This window comes from Erythrolamprus reginae (genome assembly GCF_031021105.1).
Source record: "Erythrolamprus reginae isolate rEryReg1 chromosome 13 unlocalized genomic scaffold, rEryReg1.hap1 SUPER_13_unloc_14, whole genome shotgun sequence".
NCBI classification, from domain to species: Eukaryota; Metazoa; Chordata; class Lepidosauria; order Squamata; family Dipsadidae; genus Erythrolamprus; species Erythrolamprus reginae.
Genome location: NW_027248441.1, coordinates 6,494 through 24,538, shown reverse-complemented (window position 1 = coordinate 24,538; position 18,045 = coordinate 6,494). Strand labels below are relative to the sequence as shown.

Sequence of the window (18,045 nt, the reverse complement as noted above, 5' to 3'; positions counted from 1 at the left end):
GAACATTCTTTGTTGTGCTTTTTTGATGATGTTTTTGATGTTAGGTGACCATTTTAGGTCTTGAGATATGGTAGAACCTAGAAATTTGAAGGTCTCTACTGTTGATACTGTGTTGTCTAGTATTAGTATTAGTATATAGTTTAGTACAGTGTTTTTCAACCAGTGTGCCGTGGCACACTAGTGTGCCGTGAGACATGGTCAGGTGTGCCGCGAAGCTCAGAGAGAGAAAGAAAACAAGAGAGAGAGAGCAAGAGCAAGAGGGAGAGCAAGCAAGCAAGAGAGAGAGAAAGAAAACAAGAGAGAGAGAAAGCAAGAGAGAGAAAGAGAAAGCAAGAGAGAGAAAAAGAATGAGAGAGAAAGCAAGCAAGAGAGAGAGCAAGAGAGAAAGAAAGAAAGAGAGAGAGAAAGAGAGGGAGGGTGGGAGGGAAGGTGGGAGAGAGAAAGACATAGAGGGAGGGAGGGAGGGAGAAAGAGAGAAAAAAAGAGGAAAGAAGGAAGAAAGAGGGATGGAGAGAGAGAAAAAAGAGGGAGAGAAAGAGGGAGGGAGAGAGAAATAGAGCAAAAGGGAGGAAGAGATACTTTTTTGTCCAAACTTTTTTTAGCCCCCCCCCCCCCCCCCCATGTGCCCCATGGTTTTATAAATGTAAAAAATGTGCCCTGGCTCAAAAAAGGTTGAAAATCACTGGTTTAGTATATACAGTATATACAGTATTTTAGTATATTAGTATATACAGGATTAGTATTCTAGTTTCTGAACATCTTTTGGTTATTTGGTGATATTGATCCCCCCCCCCCCAAAGGCATGAATCCAATAGACGAAGAAGAAGACATCAACAGTAAGACAGATGGTTTCATTTACTCTTCAGTGTATTGAAAGCGAGGAACTGTATTGAGCTGTATTGAAGGCAGGTACTGTTTGCGACATGTTGCTAAAAAAATGTTTAGACCTCGCTAAAGTTTACTTGCTTTGACAAAGTTGTTTATTAAAAAACCAATATTAAAATGTATCAATGGCAGCGAGCCGGAAGGCTAAATTGCACTTGCCACTGCAGCTCGTAAGTTCTTGTAGGACCAGCGCGATTTTGCTGTTGAACCTCTGGAGGTAGCAAAATTGCGCCTGGGTTTCAGCGTGGTTTTACCTATGGCTCCGTGCATGATTTTTTAGCTGGTTCTACCTGTGGCTCCTACCTCCACAGGTGCAGCAGCAAAATTGCACAGGTCCCGCAAGAACCTTACGAGCTGTGGCGATGAACGCACTTTTTGCGTTCCACCTCTGGGGATGCCCTTTCAGTCCCTGAGTAAGCATTGAGGGCGAATCACACTGGAAGAGACAACAGCGCTCAGCTAAAAGCGGAAGTGAATCCTTTGGGATAACCTCCCTCCCATCTTAGAAATAATGCCAGTACCAGCCAGACTTCTTAAAACCGAAAGTGATGCAATTGGATACGAGGTATATTGACAGAGGATAATATTTGTGGCTCACCATTGAAATGAGGCGTCCTTGGTGGTGTCTGAGCTCAGTGGCTTCCTTGTAGAGGTTTTGTTAGGAAGCTAGGGAATATCTTCAGTGCTGGAAGGGAGTGCAGTTTGCTCTCAATTTATGGTTTTACTGGCTTCTTTCAGTGTTGGTGTAAATGGTCTTGGACAGGGGGAGGCAAGGTTGGCTCTTCTATGACATCTGGACTTTAACTCCCAGAATTCCTGAGCTAGCATAATTGTCACAGGAAGTCTGGGAGTTGAAGTCCACAAATCATAGAAGATCTGTGGTCTTGGAGATTCTGTGTTGTTAGCTTCTTTGGCAGTTCCTTGTTGGGAAATTCTGTATTTCTTGATTGTTGGTCTGGTGTTAATTAAAATGATAAAACCTCAATGGCCCTTTATAATGCTAGGTGTGGCTGTTTTGTTTGTTTTGTTTTACTTTATTATTTTATTTTATTTTATTTTATTTTTTATTTTTTTATTATTATTATTTTGTTTTATTTTATTTATTTTTATTTATTTTTATTTATTTTTATTTATTTTTATTTATTTTTATTTATTTTTATTTATTTTTATTTTATTTTATTATTTTATTATTAATTTTTTTAAATACATTTGATAAATTTGTGCCAGGCATAATATAGCCCTGGCAATGGTTCTTAGAACCAAAATGAAAAACTCAATGGCCCTTTATAATGCTAGGTGTGGCTAGTAATTGATATTAGATTTTATACCTTTTTTGCCTGGCATTATTTAGCTCTGGCAATGGTTCTTAGAACCAGAATGAAAACCTCAATGCCCCTGTTTAATTTCTAGGTGGGTCCAGTAATTAATAATATATATTATACCTTTTTTGCCCAGAATAATTTAGCAAGAGGTCAGGACGAAGCTGTTGGGACCAAGCACCAGACTGGTTGCCTGGTCCTCTCCGTGAGAATGCCAGAATGATGTGAAATGCCAGGTTTGATCAGTTCTTAGCCTGGAAGAGAAATCTTCACCCCTCTTATAGAATTCTTTCTTTTTAATTTTTTTTAAATTTTTATATAATTCTTTCTTGATTTCACAATAAAACCTCCTTTGCAGAAAGTGTTCAGTGGAAAAGATGTTTGGGATTTCAATTTGGGATTATTATTTTTAGTTTCTGTAAAATTCATGGGTACAAATTTCAAACACACACACATGTTTGAAAATTCAAAACAATGTTCTTTATCACAAAATTCAAAAGAAACAAAGCACCCTTTTTGTATTGCAAAGAGCACTCGTCCCAAAACAACCTTGTAGGCTGTACAATCCCCTTAATCAGTCCTGAAGTACTTAGCTAGCAGCTGTGAAGAAACGTCACAGTCCTCCTTCTTCTAATGAAGTGAAACACACACACTTTGCTCTGCTTTGGTTTCAAAGGCGTGAAAAATCAACAAACAAAGTCCGGAAACAGCAAGACACGGTCCTTAAGAACTGTGATCAGATAATCTTCCACAATGGCCAAACCAAACATGCTGCTATTTGTATCAGCAGCTCTAATTACTGGAGCCCCACCAAAACACAGGTGGCCTATCTTATCTCCTATAATATGTCCTCAATTGGTCTCTTCTACGCATAACTCTGCGCCTGCGTGGGTCCAAGACTTCCTCATCCAAATCGACCGAAGATAATGGAGATTGGCTTCCTGGGCTGTGTGCCAAGCCCCCCTCTTTCAAGTCACTCCCACCTTCTTCATCCAAGGAAACTGCACTACCTGACTCTGTCGGCAATGAAAGAGGCCTATGACATGTTGACATTTCCCCTGTATCCACCTCCACATTCCTTGGGCCAGAGCCAACCACAACACTAAGTATAGATAAAGGGAAAGATACAAGGTTAAGAAATAGCTCCGAACATAGAATGAAGTTACGTTTTTTTAATTACTAGTCTGTTAACCATAGAATGGATCATGATTAGAGGTACTCAGGAAAAGAGAAGAGGGAGGAAGTGGATAGGAAGGGGAGAGGAGGAGGAGGGAAGGAGGAAAGATGGAGGAAGAAGGGAGAGGGAGATAGAGGGAGGGGATAGAGTGAAAAATAGGAGGAAAGCAGACTAGAGATAAGAGGAGCAATTAAGGAAGTTATATTATGATATTTTGGATAGAAATATATCACTGGGTGTTTTGATGATATGATATATGTATGTATATTTATGTATGTTTGGTGAAAAAAGAACTTTTTATTTAAAAAAACCCTGTTTCATTTGACAGAATTGTCTGCTCTGACAAGTGGGGAGGGGAAGCCCCTCAGCCAGTGAGGAGTTGGGGGTGGGTGGGTCACAGACAGCCCCCAATCTGAAGGGAAGCTAAATCAGGAAGAGGCGGAGAGGATCTGCAGGGATCCCTCCTGTTCTGCCAGCGTGGGCCAACTGCCCTTAATTACAGGTTAATTAGTCCAAGCAGACACACACACATGATAGAAGGCAAATAAATGTTCTTTATCAACAGAAGAGAAGAAAAAACTCCCTTTTAAACTTCAAAGGGATTTCTTGTAGCAACAAAGCACAGTTGGAATACAATACAAGAACAAAGTTCAATTATTAACTCAGTAACTATGAAACTGGGTCACAGCTACTGTCGTCCAAACAGTGATAAACACTCACAATGAAGTATAATCCAAAGTCCAGGAATCCAGGAATCCAAACACAGTCTTGAATACAATCAGGAAACAACAATTTACCTTCACGAACTACGATCAGATAATCTTCCACAACGGCCAAGCCAGCATGCTACTATTTTTATCAGCAGCTCTAATTACTGGAGCCCCACCCAAACACAGGTGGCCTCTCTTGTCTCCTGTAATATTTCTTAAGTTGTTCTCTCCTATGCATAACTCTACGCACACGTGGCTCTGTCATACATTCCTGATCTGAATCCAGCAAAGATAATGATGATTGATCTCCTCCTGAGTTGTCTGCCAAACCCCCCTCTTCCATGTCACCCACACTTCTTTCGTCAGAGGATAATTCGCTAGCAGATTCCATTGGGAGCAAAACATGCCTGTGGCATGTGGATGTTTCCTCCACATCCACCTCCACATTCCTTGGGGCAGGAGCTGGGCCGGAGCTAACCACAACACCTCTTAGCCCAACTGGACGCTCTCCTCCACTCAACTCTCTCAGGAAAGGCACAGCTTCACTTTAGGGGAGAAAAAACTGATTTCATGTTATGTTATGTCTTGTTATGTTATGTGGTGTCTTGTATAAGTTAGTTTTGTATACATATGTATTTATATGTTTTTAAAACTGTTCAATCTAAATTATTTTTTATTTTAAAAAAAGTGTGAAATGAAAAGAAAAAACGGAGTGAAAGGCCTTGGAAAGATCTTGGGCTAAATGACTTGGGAAAGAAGAGAGAAGGAGAGAGAGAGGAGGAAGAGGAAGAAGGAAAGTGGGAAGGGAAGAGAAAATACAGGGAAGGGAGGAGTGGTGGGATTTAGCCAGTTCTCCCTGGTTTAGGAGTTTGGGATTTCCATCCTATGTAGAGGCAGATGTAGGTTCCGTTGCTTGGACTAGATGACCTGCAAGGTCCCTTCCAACTCTGTTGATGTATTCAACTGAACCGGATGAATTACCTGGCCCTGGCCCCTCCTTCTGGCCTCCCTTGCCTGGCCCTCCCCCCTCAAGAAAACGACCTGTCTCAAGTAATTGGGAGCATCCAGAAGTGGACCAATGAGAATTCTCCCTTCTGCAGCGTCATCGGTCTCCGGGCAGACTCTCCCTTGAGTTCACCCACTGGAGGGGAGAGTTCCGCCCAGAGAAGAAGCCCCAGTTGGTTCTTCAGGCCAAGATCCCTTCTCCTACTCTCTCCGCTTCTCTCTCTCTTCCTTCAGGTGAAGCCACAAATGACTCTGCTCAGAAACCGGTGACCCTCAAGCAGGGAGAATTGTGATTGGTGATGTCCCTCGTTCTGGCCCCTCCCACCTCCAAATTAGAGACAAACACTTCTTCGTGAACCACCCTCCCGCCATGCAGAACCGCGGATTCTTCCTCTGGGGCTGGAAGCATCTGGTTGGATGGACACTCACTAACACATGCATACACACAGAGACATTTCATTACACAGATGTTTCATAGAATCATAGAGTTGGAAGGGACCTCCAGGGTCATCGGGTCCAACCCCCTGCTCAATGCAGGATTCATTAAACATCCCAGAAACGTGACTGTCCAGTCTGTTTGAAGACCTCAAGTGAAGGCGAGCCCACCACCTCCTGTGGCAAACTGTTACACTGGTTTATCACCCTTACCGTTAGAAAGGTTTTTTTGATATGTCATCTAAATCTACTCCCTTGCAGTTTCACTCCATTGTTTCTAGTCCTTCCATGTGCTAATGAGAACAATGCTGATCCCTCTGCCCTGTGATGACCCTTCAGATATTTGTAGACAGCTATCGTCTCCTCTCAGTCTTCTCCTTTGCAGACTAAACATCTCTAGAGCCTTTAACCATTCCTCACAGGACATTGTTTCCAGACCGCTCACCATCCTTGTAACTCTCCTTTCAACTTGCTCTAGTTTATCAATGTCCTTTTTAAATTGGGGCCCCCAGAACTGAACACAGTATTCCAAGTGTGGTCGTACCAAAGTCCTGTAGAGAGGAATAATTACTCCACGTGAGCGAGATTCTATGCTCCTCTTGATGCATCCCAGGATTGTCTTTGCCTTTTTTGCAGCTGCTTCACACTGTCGACTCAGGTTTAATCTGTGATCTACCAATACACCCAGGTCCTTCTCACCTGTGCTCAGACCTATTCCTCCCATTCTATATGTGCTGTTTTCATTATTTTTGCCCAGATGTGGGATCTTGCATTTCTCTCTGCGAAATACCATTCTGTTAATTTCAGCCCATGGTTCAAGCTTGTCTAGATCTTTCTGAATCCTATCTCTATCTTGTTTAGTATTAGTAACACCGCCTAGCTTTGTGTCACCAGCAAATTTGATATGTTTTCCTTCAATTCCTTTATCTGGATCATTTATAAATGTGCTAAATAGCACTGGGCCTAGGACAGACCCTTGTGGTATTCCACTTGAAACACTCTTCCAATTGGATGTGCAACCAGGGTAATTTGGATATTCCAACCGTGGCTCCCTTTTAGTATTTTTATTATCCTGGCCAAAAATATAAAATAAAGGTACTGAAGAAAGGAGGAAAGGGGGGGGGAGGAAAAGGGGGGAATAAAGAAGACAAAAAAAGAAAGAAAGGAAAGAAAAAAAGAAAGGAAAAGGAAAGGGAACGAAAAAGGGAATATCCTATGCTATGTTGTTCCCATTCTACTCCATTCTATTCTTGCTATGCTATGCTATGCCTTGCTATGCCATTACTATCCTATCCTATCCTATTCTATATCCTATCCAATATCCTATGCTATTCTTATTCAATTTCATTCTATTCTGTCTATGCTATGCTAAGCCATGCCTATCTATCTGTCTTTCTGTCTGTCTACCTATCCGTCTATTAATCTATCCATCTCTCTACCCATCCATGCATCCATCTATTTATCTACCTACCTTTCTTTCCTATTGCGTTCTGTTCAGTTTTATTCTATCCTATGCTATTCCTATTCCATTCTATTCTTTCTATGCAATGCTTTGCTAAGCCATGCCTACCTACCTACCTACCTACCTACCCACTGTTCTGCCAGCGTGTCCCAACCGCCCGTAATTACAGGGTAGTTAGTCCAGAAAGAAACACACCACACAATAGAAGGAAAACCAAAAGTATTTATCAACAGAAAAGCAGAAAAAAAATCCCTTTTTCAATGTCAAAGGGATTTTCTGGTACAGGTTAAACGCAGTCCAATTTCTCACCCAGTAACTGGGAAATTGAGTCCAATTCCAAACTCCAGAAAGTCCACATACAGTCTTGAACAGGGAAACAGCAAAACCACAATCTTGATGAAACTATGAATCAGATAAACTTCCACAAGGCTAAACCAGCACGCTGCTCTTTTTATCTGTAGCACTAATTACAGCAGCCCCACCCAACCACAGGTGGCCCCACCTATCTCCTGTAATAATCCTTCAGTTGTTCTCTTCTATGCATCACTCTCCACATGTGTGGGTCTGTCATAGGTTCTTGTTCAGAATCCAGGGATGATAAGAAACATTGATCTCCTCCTGGGCTGTCTGCCAAACTCCCCTCTTCCCTGTCACTCACGCTTCCTTGGTCAGAGGAGACTTCATTGGCAGATTCTATCGGGAGCAAAACAGGCCTGTGGCATGTGGATGTTTTCCCCACATCCACCTAGACATTCCTTGGGGCAGGAGCTGGGCCAGAGCCAACCGCAACTCCCACCCACCCACCTATTGGATCTATCTCTCTATCCATCCATGCATCCATTTACCTACCTTCCTACCTTTCTTTCATATTGTGTTCTGTTGTTTTATTCTTTCCTGTCCTATATGCTACCCTATCCAATATCCTATGCTATGCTATTCCCATTCTTTCTATGCTATGCTATAATATGCCAAGCCATGCCATTCCCATCCTATCCACCCACCCACCCATCCATCTACCTGCTTACTTTCCTAAATATTCCTCTTCTGCTCTGTTCTATTCTATCCTATCTTGCAGCCCTTTCCACACTCCAGATCCCATCTTATCCAACATCCTATCCCATGCTATGCTATTCCATTCTTTCTATGCTATACTATCCTATACCAAACCATGCCATGGCATGCCAGTCCTATTCTATCCCCCACCCACCCACCTACCTACCTACCTTTCCAATTTCTACTCCATTCCATTGTTTATTCTATCCTATCCTATATCCTATATCCTATGCTATCCAATATCCTATGCTATGCTATTCCTATTCCATTCTATTTTTCACTATACTATGTTAAGCCATGCCATACCTATCCTATCCTCTATCCATCCATCCATCTACCTACTTACCTTTCTTTCCTATTCCATTCTGTTCTATTTTATTCTATCCTATCCTATCCACCCACCCACCTATCTACCTTTCCTAAATATTCCTATCCCATTCTGTTCTCTTCTATCCTATCCTGCAGGCATTTTTATAAGTGTTCTGCAGTGTGGACTGGACTGAACTTGACTGGATTGGACTCCATCACAACTGCGCTGCAGCTCCTCCCATGTGGATTCTTTGGTGTATATAAAGGCTTCCCGTGTGACTGAATGTCTTTCCACACTCCAGGCATTTATTCAATTACTCTCCTGAGTGGATCCTTAGATGCCTGTGGAGATTGGATTATCTACTAGAGGACTTCTCACGTTCTGGGCACTGATATTTCTTCCCTCCCTTCTTCATCCTCTGGGGCTCCCTGCATCTTCCGAAGGCCCTTCATTCCTCCACGCTATTGGGGTGTCCCCTGTTTCCAGCTCCCCACGTCCCCCTCCAGGCAGCACCAATTCCCGGGCTCCCATTGGCTCGCTGGTTCCCACCCTTATTCACCCCCTTTTTGGACTTGGATGAATATTATGCAGGACTGAACTTTTGTGACATGTCTTTAGAGAGGATCCCTTCAAGCTCCTCCTGGGAAGAGTCTGGAGGTCTCCTTTCTCTGCACATCTTCTCCAGCCCTTCACAGACAAGACAGGCTTGGAAGAGGAGCAGAGTAAATGCTCTAGGCAGAAATTGTAGAGTGGAAAATTAAAACACCGGAAAACAGCTTTTTTAATTTCTCTGCTTGAAAGAAAAAAACACAGTGGAAATTTCATTAGAAACTTTATTTTTTAAATTTATTTTTTTAAATTTTGGTGTGAAGTACAGGAACAAAAAATAATAATCCCAAATTGAAATCCTAAAGAAAGAAAGAATTATATAAGAGGGATGAAGATTTCCCTTCCAAACTGAGAATTGATCAAACCTGGCATTTCACATCATTCTGGCATTCTCACGGAGAGGATCAGGCAACCAGACTGATACTTGGTCCCAACAGCTTTATCCTGACCTCTTTTCCTGCTCATTCTCTCTCACAAACACTTTTAGCTGCTGTTATTAGTGCCCACATTATTATCTATAAGCATTCACATTCAGTACCTGTTGCTGAACAGCTGAATTCCTCTGAATTTTTCAAAGATTTCTTTTGCAAGATTTATTGAGCTGCAAGAATTCCCATTGTTCAACAATTTCACATTTTGACACATATAGACAAGGTTTGATTTGAATCTTGCATACTATCTAAATGGAAATAAAATAAAAGTCACATTAACATTATTTTCAATATCACAATAGTGTAATATATCATGTTTTTACATTTGTTCTGGCTGTGAGATGCTCCTTTGTGTTCAGGTCTGGCCTCAGAAGGATAATGTAGCACTTGGGGATGAAGATGCAGCCCAGCAGCCCAGCACTGGAGGCCAGGATGGAGAAGACCTGCACAGCCACCATGTATTTCCCTTTGGTGCTCAGGTAGGTGGGCACAAAAGTCACCCAGACACTGCAGAAGACCAGCATGCTGAAGGTGATCAGCTTGGCTTCATTGAAGGCCCCAGGCAGATTCCTGGCCAGGAAAGCCACCGTGAAGCAGATGGCAGCCAGGAAGCCCATGTAGCTAAGGGTGACGTAGAACATGACAACAGCCCCTTCGTTGCATTGCAGGATGATCTCTCCACGCTGGGAGTGGAGGTCAGATTCAGGGAAGGGGGGAGAAACTCCCAGCCAGATGGAGCAAATGACAATTTGGACAGCAGAAGAGGAGAGGATGATGGAGTTGGTCAAGCTCTTCCCCAACCATCTCTTCATTTGGTTTCCTGGCTTTGTGGCCAGAAAAGCCAGCAGCACTGTGATGGTTTTGGCCAAGAGAGAAGAAACGGCAATTGAGAAGATTATGCTGAAAACTGTCTGTCGGAGAAGGCAGGTGGCTTTCCTTGGTTGACCAATGAAGAGAGAAGAAGACAAGAAGCAAAGCAGGAGAGAGACGAGGAGGATGTAGGAGAGGTCCCGGTTGTTGGCTTTGACAATGGGGGTTTCTCGATATTTAATGAAGATGATTAAAACAAGGTCTGTGATTAAGAACAACAGTAGGGCAAAAGAGACCAGAATGATGCCCAGAAAGTCTTCATAAGACAGGAAGGTTATAACTTTGGGGATACATTGGACTCTGTGCTCATTAGGATATTTATCATCTGAACACTTGGTGCATTTTTCAGTATCTAAAAAATAAAAAGCAATATTTCTTTTATATATTTTTTACATTAGAAGAAATATCTTTTTTGGACAACACTAATTGCAGGAACATTTTCCAAGACATATTTTTAAACAATTCCATTCAAAAGAGCTTAGAAGGATATTTTTAAAAAGTTGGGTATATGAAGTGGAGGGGAGTCATCGGATGTTAATTATTTTCTGTGTAGTGTGTAGAATCTTCATAGGAACCTACATTATTAGAGGTTAATGATGAATCATATAATCTTTTAGACAAACATCCTGAGTCCTGCCCCATGGAAGTTAAAGGGACTTGGAGAATGCCTACAGTATCCTATAACATCTGGAAGCAATATGCAGTTAAGGAAAAACTTCCTAACAGTGAGAACAATTAACCAGTGGAACAGCTGGCCTCCAGAGGTTTTGTGTCCTTCAATATTGGAGGTTTTAAAGAAGATATTGGAGAGTCACTTGTCTGAAATGATAATAGATCCATGATGGCAAACTACAGCACGGGTGTCAGAGGTGGCACGCAGAGCCCTCACTCTGGGAATCTGTGCCATTGCCAGCTGATCTTCTGATTTCCAGTGCAGGCAGTGGAGCACCGAGAAACAGCCTGAAAACAGCCTGGAAAATGGTCCAGAAAACAGCCAAAATAAAGACAGTTTTGACACCATTTTTCGGACCAAAAATGACCTGAAAAACAGCCAGAAATAGCCAGAAAATTGCTCCAAAAATGGCCAAAACAGGCATGTTCACTCTGGCTAGCTAGTCTTTGAGTTTCCAATGCTGCAGCATGTGTATCTGCATGCTCTGATTTGGGCACTCGGTGCCAAAAAGGTTTGCCATCAAAGGTATAGGTTCTCCTATTTGAGCAGGGGACTGGACTAGAAGACCTCCAAGGTCCCTTCCAGCTTTATTTTCATTGATTGATGGATTGATATGAAAGGCAGTATATATTTGTAATGAGTTCCCCCCAAAACTATCCACAACACCACATGATGGACCTTCTCAGTGATCCTCAAGGGGAGGCCAATATACAGTGAATTGCCAGGTCTTTCAGAAGGTGGACCTGAAAGAATTCATCAAGTTTCAAAGATCTCAGATGTTCCCAGAAAGGTAAACTTAGCAGCACTTCTCTAAACTAAAAAGCAGAAGAGATATTTACTCTCCTGTTAGTAAAGCTTCCCCAGTCTTCCACCCCCTCCTCCCGTATCTTCCCAGCCCTCCTTCAAAGTCTTCTTGATATACTTCCTTTTAGGTAAGAAATTCTGCAGGTTAAAAAAAAAACAGGTTTGCTCCAATCTGCCTTTTAACTTGCACTTTCACGAAAATGTTCTGGATGGATCCAGTTCCACAAAGCCTCCCATTTTCCTCAGTGTCACCCACCTTCCTGAATGGAGAAGGTCCCCTCCGGACAAGGAACGCAGTCGTAGCAGCAAACTGGCTCTCCTTCTCGAGCCCTCTTGACAAATCCAGGATGACAACTTTCCACACATTTGGACTCAGGCAGAGACTGAGCAGAAAAAAGATAAATTGTTAGGAAATACGTTAGGATTCTCCATCCATGTAAAATGGAGGTAGAAATGGATGGAGACAATTAGCCTCTGGTCTTCACAGAGGTTAATATGAATCTGACTTCTTCTGAACAGATACTGGAGGTATAACTATTGGCAGATTTTTCATTTAAATTCATCCATTTTGCTTGAATTTAACATTACAATAAAGTACTTTTTTATTCAATAAAGTCTGGAGGGATGGAATTGCAGAAAAAATATTTAAGCGTGATGATATATTCATATTAAAAGTGAGAATAAGGTTTTAATATGAATAAAGTAAAAGGTTTCAGGGAACTTTTATTTCATTCAGGTTTTTTTAATGTAGAATAAAACTCTGATGAAGAAAGAAACCTCTGACCAGTAAGATCTTGAAAGATTTCCATAAAACATGGCAAAGCTGCTCCACTTAGGTCCTGTCTGTTGAAGAACGTCCATTAGATAACACCAACTGGCATGGAAGGCCAACCACCCTGGAGACTCTATGCTTTCCCCACTTGAAATGGGACCTCAGGCTTTGGAAAACAGAAAAGGCAGCAAAATTTCTCCCACCTTATTGAGCAACTCTAGCCGTGAAAGAGCATCTTGGTCGATAGAAAGTCCCTGCCTTTCAAAAAATGCCAGAGTCTCTTCCTTGGGATCCTCCTTGGGGAGAGCCAAGTCACTTCTAATGAAAAGATCTGCTTTTATCTCTCCATTTTGGTCCAAGTACAGTTTGAATTGGGAAATGTTACAATATTCATTCTTCTCTAGAAAGGGATGAAACTAGAATGGGAACATCCATGAATGAAAACATTGTTTCTTATCCCACATTAAGTATTTCTTCTACAATTGTCTAATCTCCAGATATGGTTAAATAATACTGCCATTATCTTCAAAAGTGAGTGAAAAAGTTTGAGAAAAATTTGTCAATCATATATTGACAAAATATAGAGAAAATATAATTGACACAATTGGTCAATTATAGGGAACACTCTAGAGCAGATGAGAAATAAAATGAACAGAGGAAAAAAAGATGATTCATAAACTCTTTAGAAACCACACGTAGATTCCCAGAAAGCATGGGGGTTTATCAAGAAGAAAGGTGTCAGGATCATCATCTCCCTTGTCATCCTGATGGAAAACACCTCCAGATATGCTAATGCTACTTGATTGTAATGCAACATTAACCAAATTTTGCAAATCTGAAAGAATAAATCTCTCACCAACTCTTTTCTCAGCCTGAAAAGTTAGCAAAGATCCTTTCTGAGTTTTGTTTTTTCCCATTAAGCAGCTGCAGGATTCTCCCCTCTGATCTGATCCTTCCATAGACAGCCTCTCTTCTCCCCATCACTAAAGTCATTCTCAGATACCATTACACTTCCTAAATACCATATTTTTGGAGTATAAGACACACTTCCTCTCCCCCCAAAAAGAGGGTGGAAATGGTGGTGCATCTTATACACTGAATACAGCCATTTTTGACCTCCCTAAGGCCAGCTCCATGTGAAAACGGGTGTGCAGAGGGTTTGGAAGGTCTGCAAAGGGATCCTGGGGGCGGAGGGAGGACAAAACCTTTTTTTTCTTATTTACCTTTTTGAAATCTTGATGTGTCTTATGCACATGTACATCTTATAGTCTTAAGAGTTGGTAACCTAATCCTTCGCCGCTACTTCTTTGGTAATTTTGAACTGCTAATAAGAGCTTACAAAACATTTGTCAGATCAATCCTAGAATACAACTAACCTGTATGGAACCCACATTGCATATCTGACATCAACACAATTGAGAGAGTCCAGAAATATTTCACAAGAAGTGTCCTTCGCTCCTCTTCTCACAACAAAATATCTTACTCTGCCAGACTTGAAATTCTTGGTATAGACAACTTAAAACTCCGTCTTCGTTCTGACTTAATTATAGTTCATAAAATCATGTAGCAAAATATCCTACCTGTTAACGACCACTTCACCTTCAAGTGCAACAACACACGAGCACGAAATCGATTTAAACTAAATGTCAACCACTCCAAACTTGACTGCAAAAATATGACTTCAGCAACAGAGTAATCAATGCCTGGAATGCACTACCAGATTCTGTGGTTTCTATTCCTAACCCCAAAACCTTTAGCCTTAGACTATCTACAATTGACCTCTCCCACTTTCTAAGAGGTCTGGGCGTGCATAAGTGCACCACTGTGCCTACCGTCCCTGTCCTATTGTCTTCTTTTGTTACTTTTTATCATTACTTAGCTAATGTTTAATTTATACAAATTACCACCCTATAATTGTTTGACAAAATAAATAAAATAAAATAAATAAAATAGAAAGAAAAAAAAGAAAAAAGGGAGGGAGGAAGGGAGGAGGAGGGAGGGGGGAAATAAATGAATGAATGAATGAATAAATAAATAAATAGGGAGGGAAGGAGAGAGGGTGGGAGGTAGAAGGAAAAGGAAGGAAGGAACGGAGGGAGGTTGGATTGGAGGTTAGGGAGAGAGGGAGGGAGGAAAAATGAAAAAGAAAGTAAGAAACAAAGAAAGAAAGAAAGAAGAGGAAGGGAGGAAAAGGAAGGAAGGTAGGTTGGGAGGGAGGGAGGGAGGAATAAGATGGAAGGATGGGTGTGTGTGGAATATGAAGAATAAAGAGGGGGAGAAAGAAAGAAAGAGGAAGAGAAAGAAAGAAGAGGGAGGAAAAGGAAAGAAGGAAGGATGGGAGGGAGGGAATAAACAAACAAATAAACAAACAAAGCAAGAAAGGGAGGCAGGAACAGGATGGAAGGATGTGTGTGTGTGTGGAATATGAAGAATAAAGAGAGGGGGAGAAAGAAAAAACAAAAGGGGAAGGAAGGATGGGATAGAGGGAGATGGTGGCAGGGGGAGGGAGGGAGGAAGATTGGGTGGCAGGGAGGGAGAAAGAAAGAAAGAAAGGGGGAATGGAGGGAGGGAGGCAGTGATGGAGGAAAAGGAATTAAGGAAGGAAGGAAGGAAGGAAAGTTTAATGGGGGAGGGAAGGAGGGGAAAATGAAGAAAGAAAGAAAGAAGGAAGGAAGGAAATAAAGAAGGAAAGCGAACAAAAGAAAAAGGGAGAGAAACAAATAAACAAAGCAAATAAAGGAAGGAAGGAAGGGAGACAGGCAGGAAGGGAGAGAGGCAGGAAGGGTGGGTTGGTGGGAGGGAGAGAGTGAGGGAGGGAGAAAGAAAAGAAGAGGGGGGAGGGAGGGGGGAGGAAAAGGAAGGAAGGAAGGGAGAGATGGAAAAGAGAAAGAAAGAAAAAAAGTAGAAGAGAGAGTGGTTTTACTGCCTTTCTTTTTCTCAAGGCTACCACATATTTTCCAGGGATTTACGTGCATTCAGTGTTTATAGTCCAGAGCATAAATATGGGTTTCTTTATTCTGTACATCAGGTTGCATAAGTCCAGCTTAATACGTTATTCCATTCCATGTTCAGCCACATCAGCCATAACAGTAAAAACTGCTTTGAACAATATGCAGGTTGGATTCCACAAATGGCAATTTTATATGTGAAATGATGATTGACCTCTATTGCTTCTCACTGTCAGGAATATTTTCCTTGGTTTTAAGTGGCTTCTCTCTTTCTTCAGTTTCCATCCATTGCTTCTTGTTTTGCCTTCTGTGCTTTGGAAAATACATTGCCCCCCCCCCTTCTTTCTGGCAGCCCCTTAAGAGCCTGTTGCCTCTCACATTCTTGGGCAAAGCATGGGGGCCATTTCCTCCTTTCGGGGGTCCATGAAAGGACATCTTGAGTATGGAAAGTTGGAAAAAAGGTGAACGACATGTTTGCAGAACTATAGATTCATTGAGGCTGAGTGTGACAAGGAATGGCTGGGAGGGGAGGGGCCAGGCGAGGCACTCCTTGACGTGAGTGACATTGAGTTGGCCACATCCACCCAGTCACATGACCACCAAGCTTCACCTGCTGAATCACATGACCATGAAGCCACTCCCCCCCAGTCACCATTGCCAAGCCACCCCCATCCAGTCACATGCCTGGTAAGCCACTCACACAGTCACATGATCATCAAGCCACATCCACAAAATAAGCCACGCCCACCGAGTGGTATTAAAAAAATTAGGAACCCCCCTCTGGCTTTGGAACCATTATTCCCTGAGTAATTAAATTGGGCAGATCTGTTGAGGTGGTTCCCCTTCTCTTCTGGATTCCTTCTCCAAAGGATCTAAGATTCATGGATCCAGATCAGGACCCCCTACCTGCCATGGCTGCAGCCCTGGAGACCCCAACCTCTTTTCTCCCTCCTTCCTTCTCCTCCTCAATCTGGGGGAATAGGCAGCATTCAAGACATGGGCCAGAGTCTTCGTGAGGCTGTAATAGTCATATTCATTTCTGAACCCTGTTTTGTTCCATTTGTCCTTGGTCTCCAGTGGGGCTGTCTGGGTGCATCTTCTGCGACCTTTGACAGAAAAGATGTTCTTTGAAAGAGAACAGAAAAAATAATCATCTTGAAACTTTTCTTCCAGAAAGAAATCGGGTTCAAAGGCTTCGTCATTTGGCCTTCTTTTGAGCAAATAAGAAAACGTCAAAATGCTGTGGATGTATCTGAGAAGACTGTGCTTGTATATTATATACATTGCAAAAGGTGTGAGGATCCAGACTTTCTCTTCAATGAATCTCGACAATCGCCTGAATGTTAAATGGAAAAGAAGAATTCTGCTCCAAAGGGAATCATATTCCATGAAGTGAACAAAGACATTGACTTGTCTCCACTTAGAGAGGGCATCCCTGAGGGAAGCTGTAGGTTCAGTTGTTGAGAATTGTTGTGTTATAACCACACAAATTCCATTCCTGACAAGCACAGGAGGGAAAGTCCTCATGAAATTCTCTCCCTGCTCTGTTTCTGAAGCAAAGAGGCCAATCAAGGTCCATCTGAAATGGAGGAGCAGTTGGACAATGGCTGGGTAGTGGATCCCTTCTTTGGGCTTCATCTGGTGGGAAAAGGGGAATTTGCTTTTATCACTCAGAGCCTCTGGAGCATTGAAATAATTGATCTGAAAAAGCAATGAAAATGCTATGTTATATTTGGGGTCTGATCCAATCCAAAATATTAGATTTTAATAAATCCAGCCTGCTTCTCATGAATGTATTAGAACAATTTGTAGTTAGACAGTGTTTAGAATATTAAAGACAGAATATTAGCAAGATTGTATAATAAAAATGAAAAATAATAAATTTAAAAATTGTAAACAATGTGAATAATACTACCGTATCACCTCTACAATTTACCATAATTAGATTAACGCATTGAAATACTGAATGAAGCATTATATTCCAATAAAGGGCCTATTATAATTTTTGAGGATTGGTGCATCTTTTTCTGTTTCTGTATCCCAGATTTTTTCTGGAGGATTCTTTTTAGTTTCTTCTCCAGTTATACAAGAATAGGCAGACCTCAGTTCCTAATACAATTTGTCAGTTATATAATATAAGATTTCTCTTTAGTTGAACTTTTGTCTCTTTTCGGAAACTGTCAGTTTCCATAGATTAAATTTTATGCCAATATCCATATTTTCTGAATTTAGAGAAAGCAGAAATTGTGTAAATTCCAAATACAACTGTCAGGGCAGCAGCTGGAGTCATTTTACTCACCCCAAGATCCTCCTCAGAGGCTGTGATTGGGTTGGTTCTGCTAGTGATTTCTCTCTCAAGCCCCAAACATCAGATGGATGTAAGAACATGGGGGAAACCTTGGCCTCTTCAAATTTGATAATTGGGGCTGAGGAAGGGGGAGGTTTTCATTTAAGCACCACTTTCACTCAGGCCCTTTCTCTCACTGAGCTCCTTTGATGATGAGGGTCCTAGATTCAGTCTCAGAGAAAACAACCCCAGGTAAGGAAAGGTGTTACACACTCTATTGGCTGAGCAACTGCGG

At 41.7% G+C, this 18,045-nt stretch overlaps 1 protein-coding gene across 1 annotated transcript in view; it reads left to right on the top strand.

Annotated features, from left to right (window-relative positions):
• LOC139155148 (ferredoxin-fold anticodon-binding domain-containing protein 1-like) overlaps window positions 1–17,470 on the top strand; it is a 30,759-nt gene extending 13,289 nt beyond the window's left edge. Inside the window, exon 4 of the mRNA XM_070730231.1 lies at window positions 16,637–17,470. Within this exon, the coding sequence (XP_070586332.1) occupies window positions 16,637–16,688 (52 nt within the window). The 3' untranslated portion in view covers window positions 16,689–17,470. The remainder of the gene's footprint in view (window positions 1–16,636) is intronic.
• The last annotated feature ends 575 nt before the right edge of the window (window positions 17,471–18,045 follow it).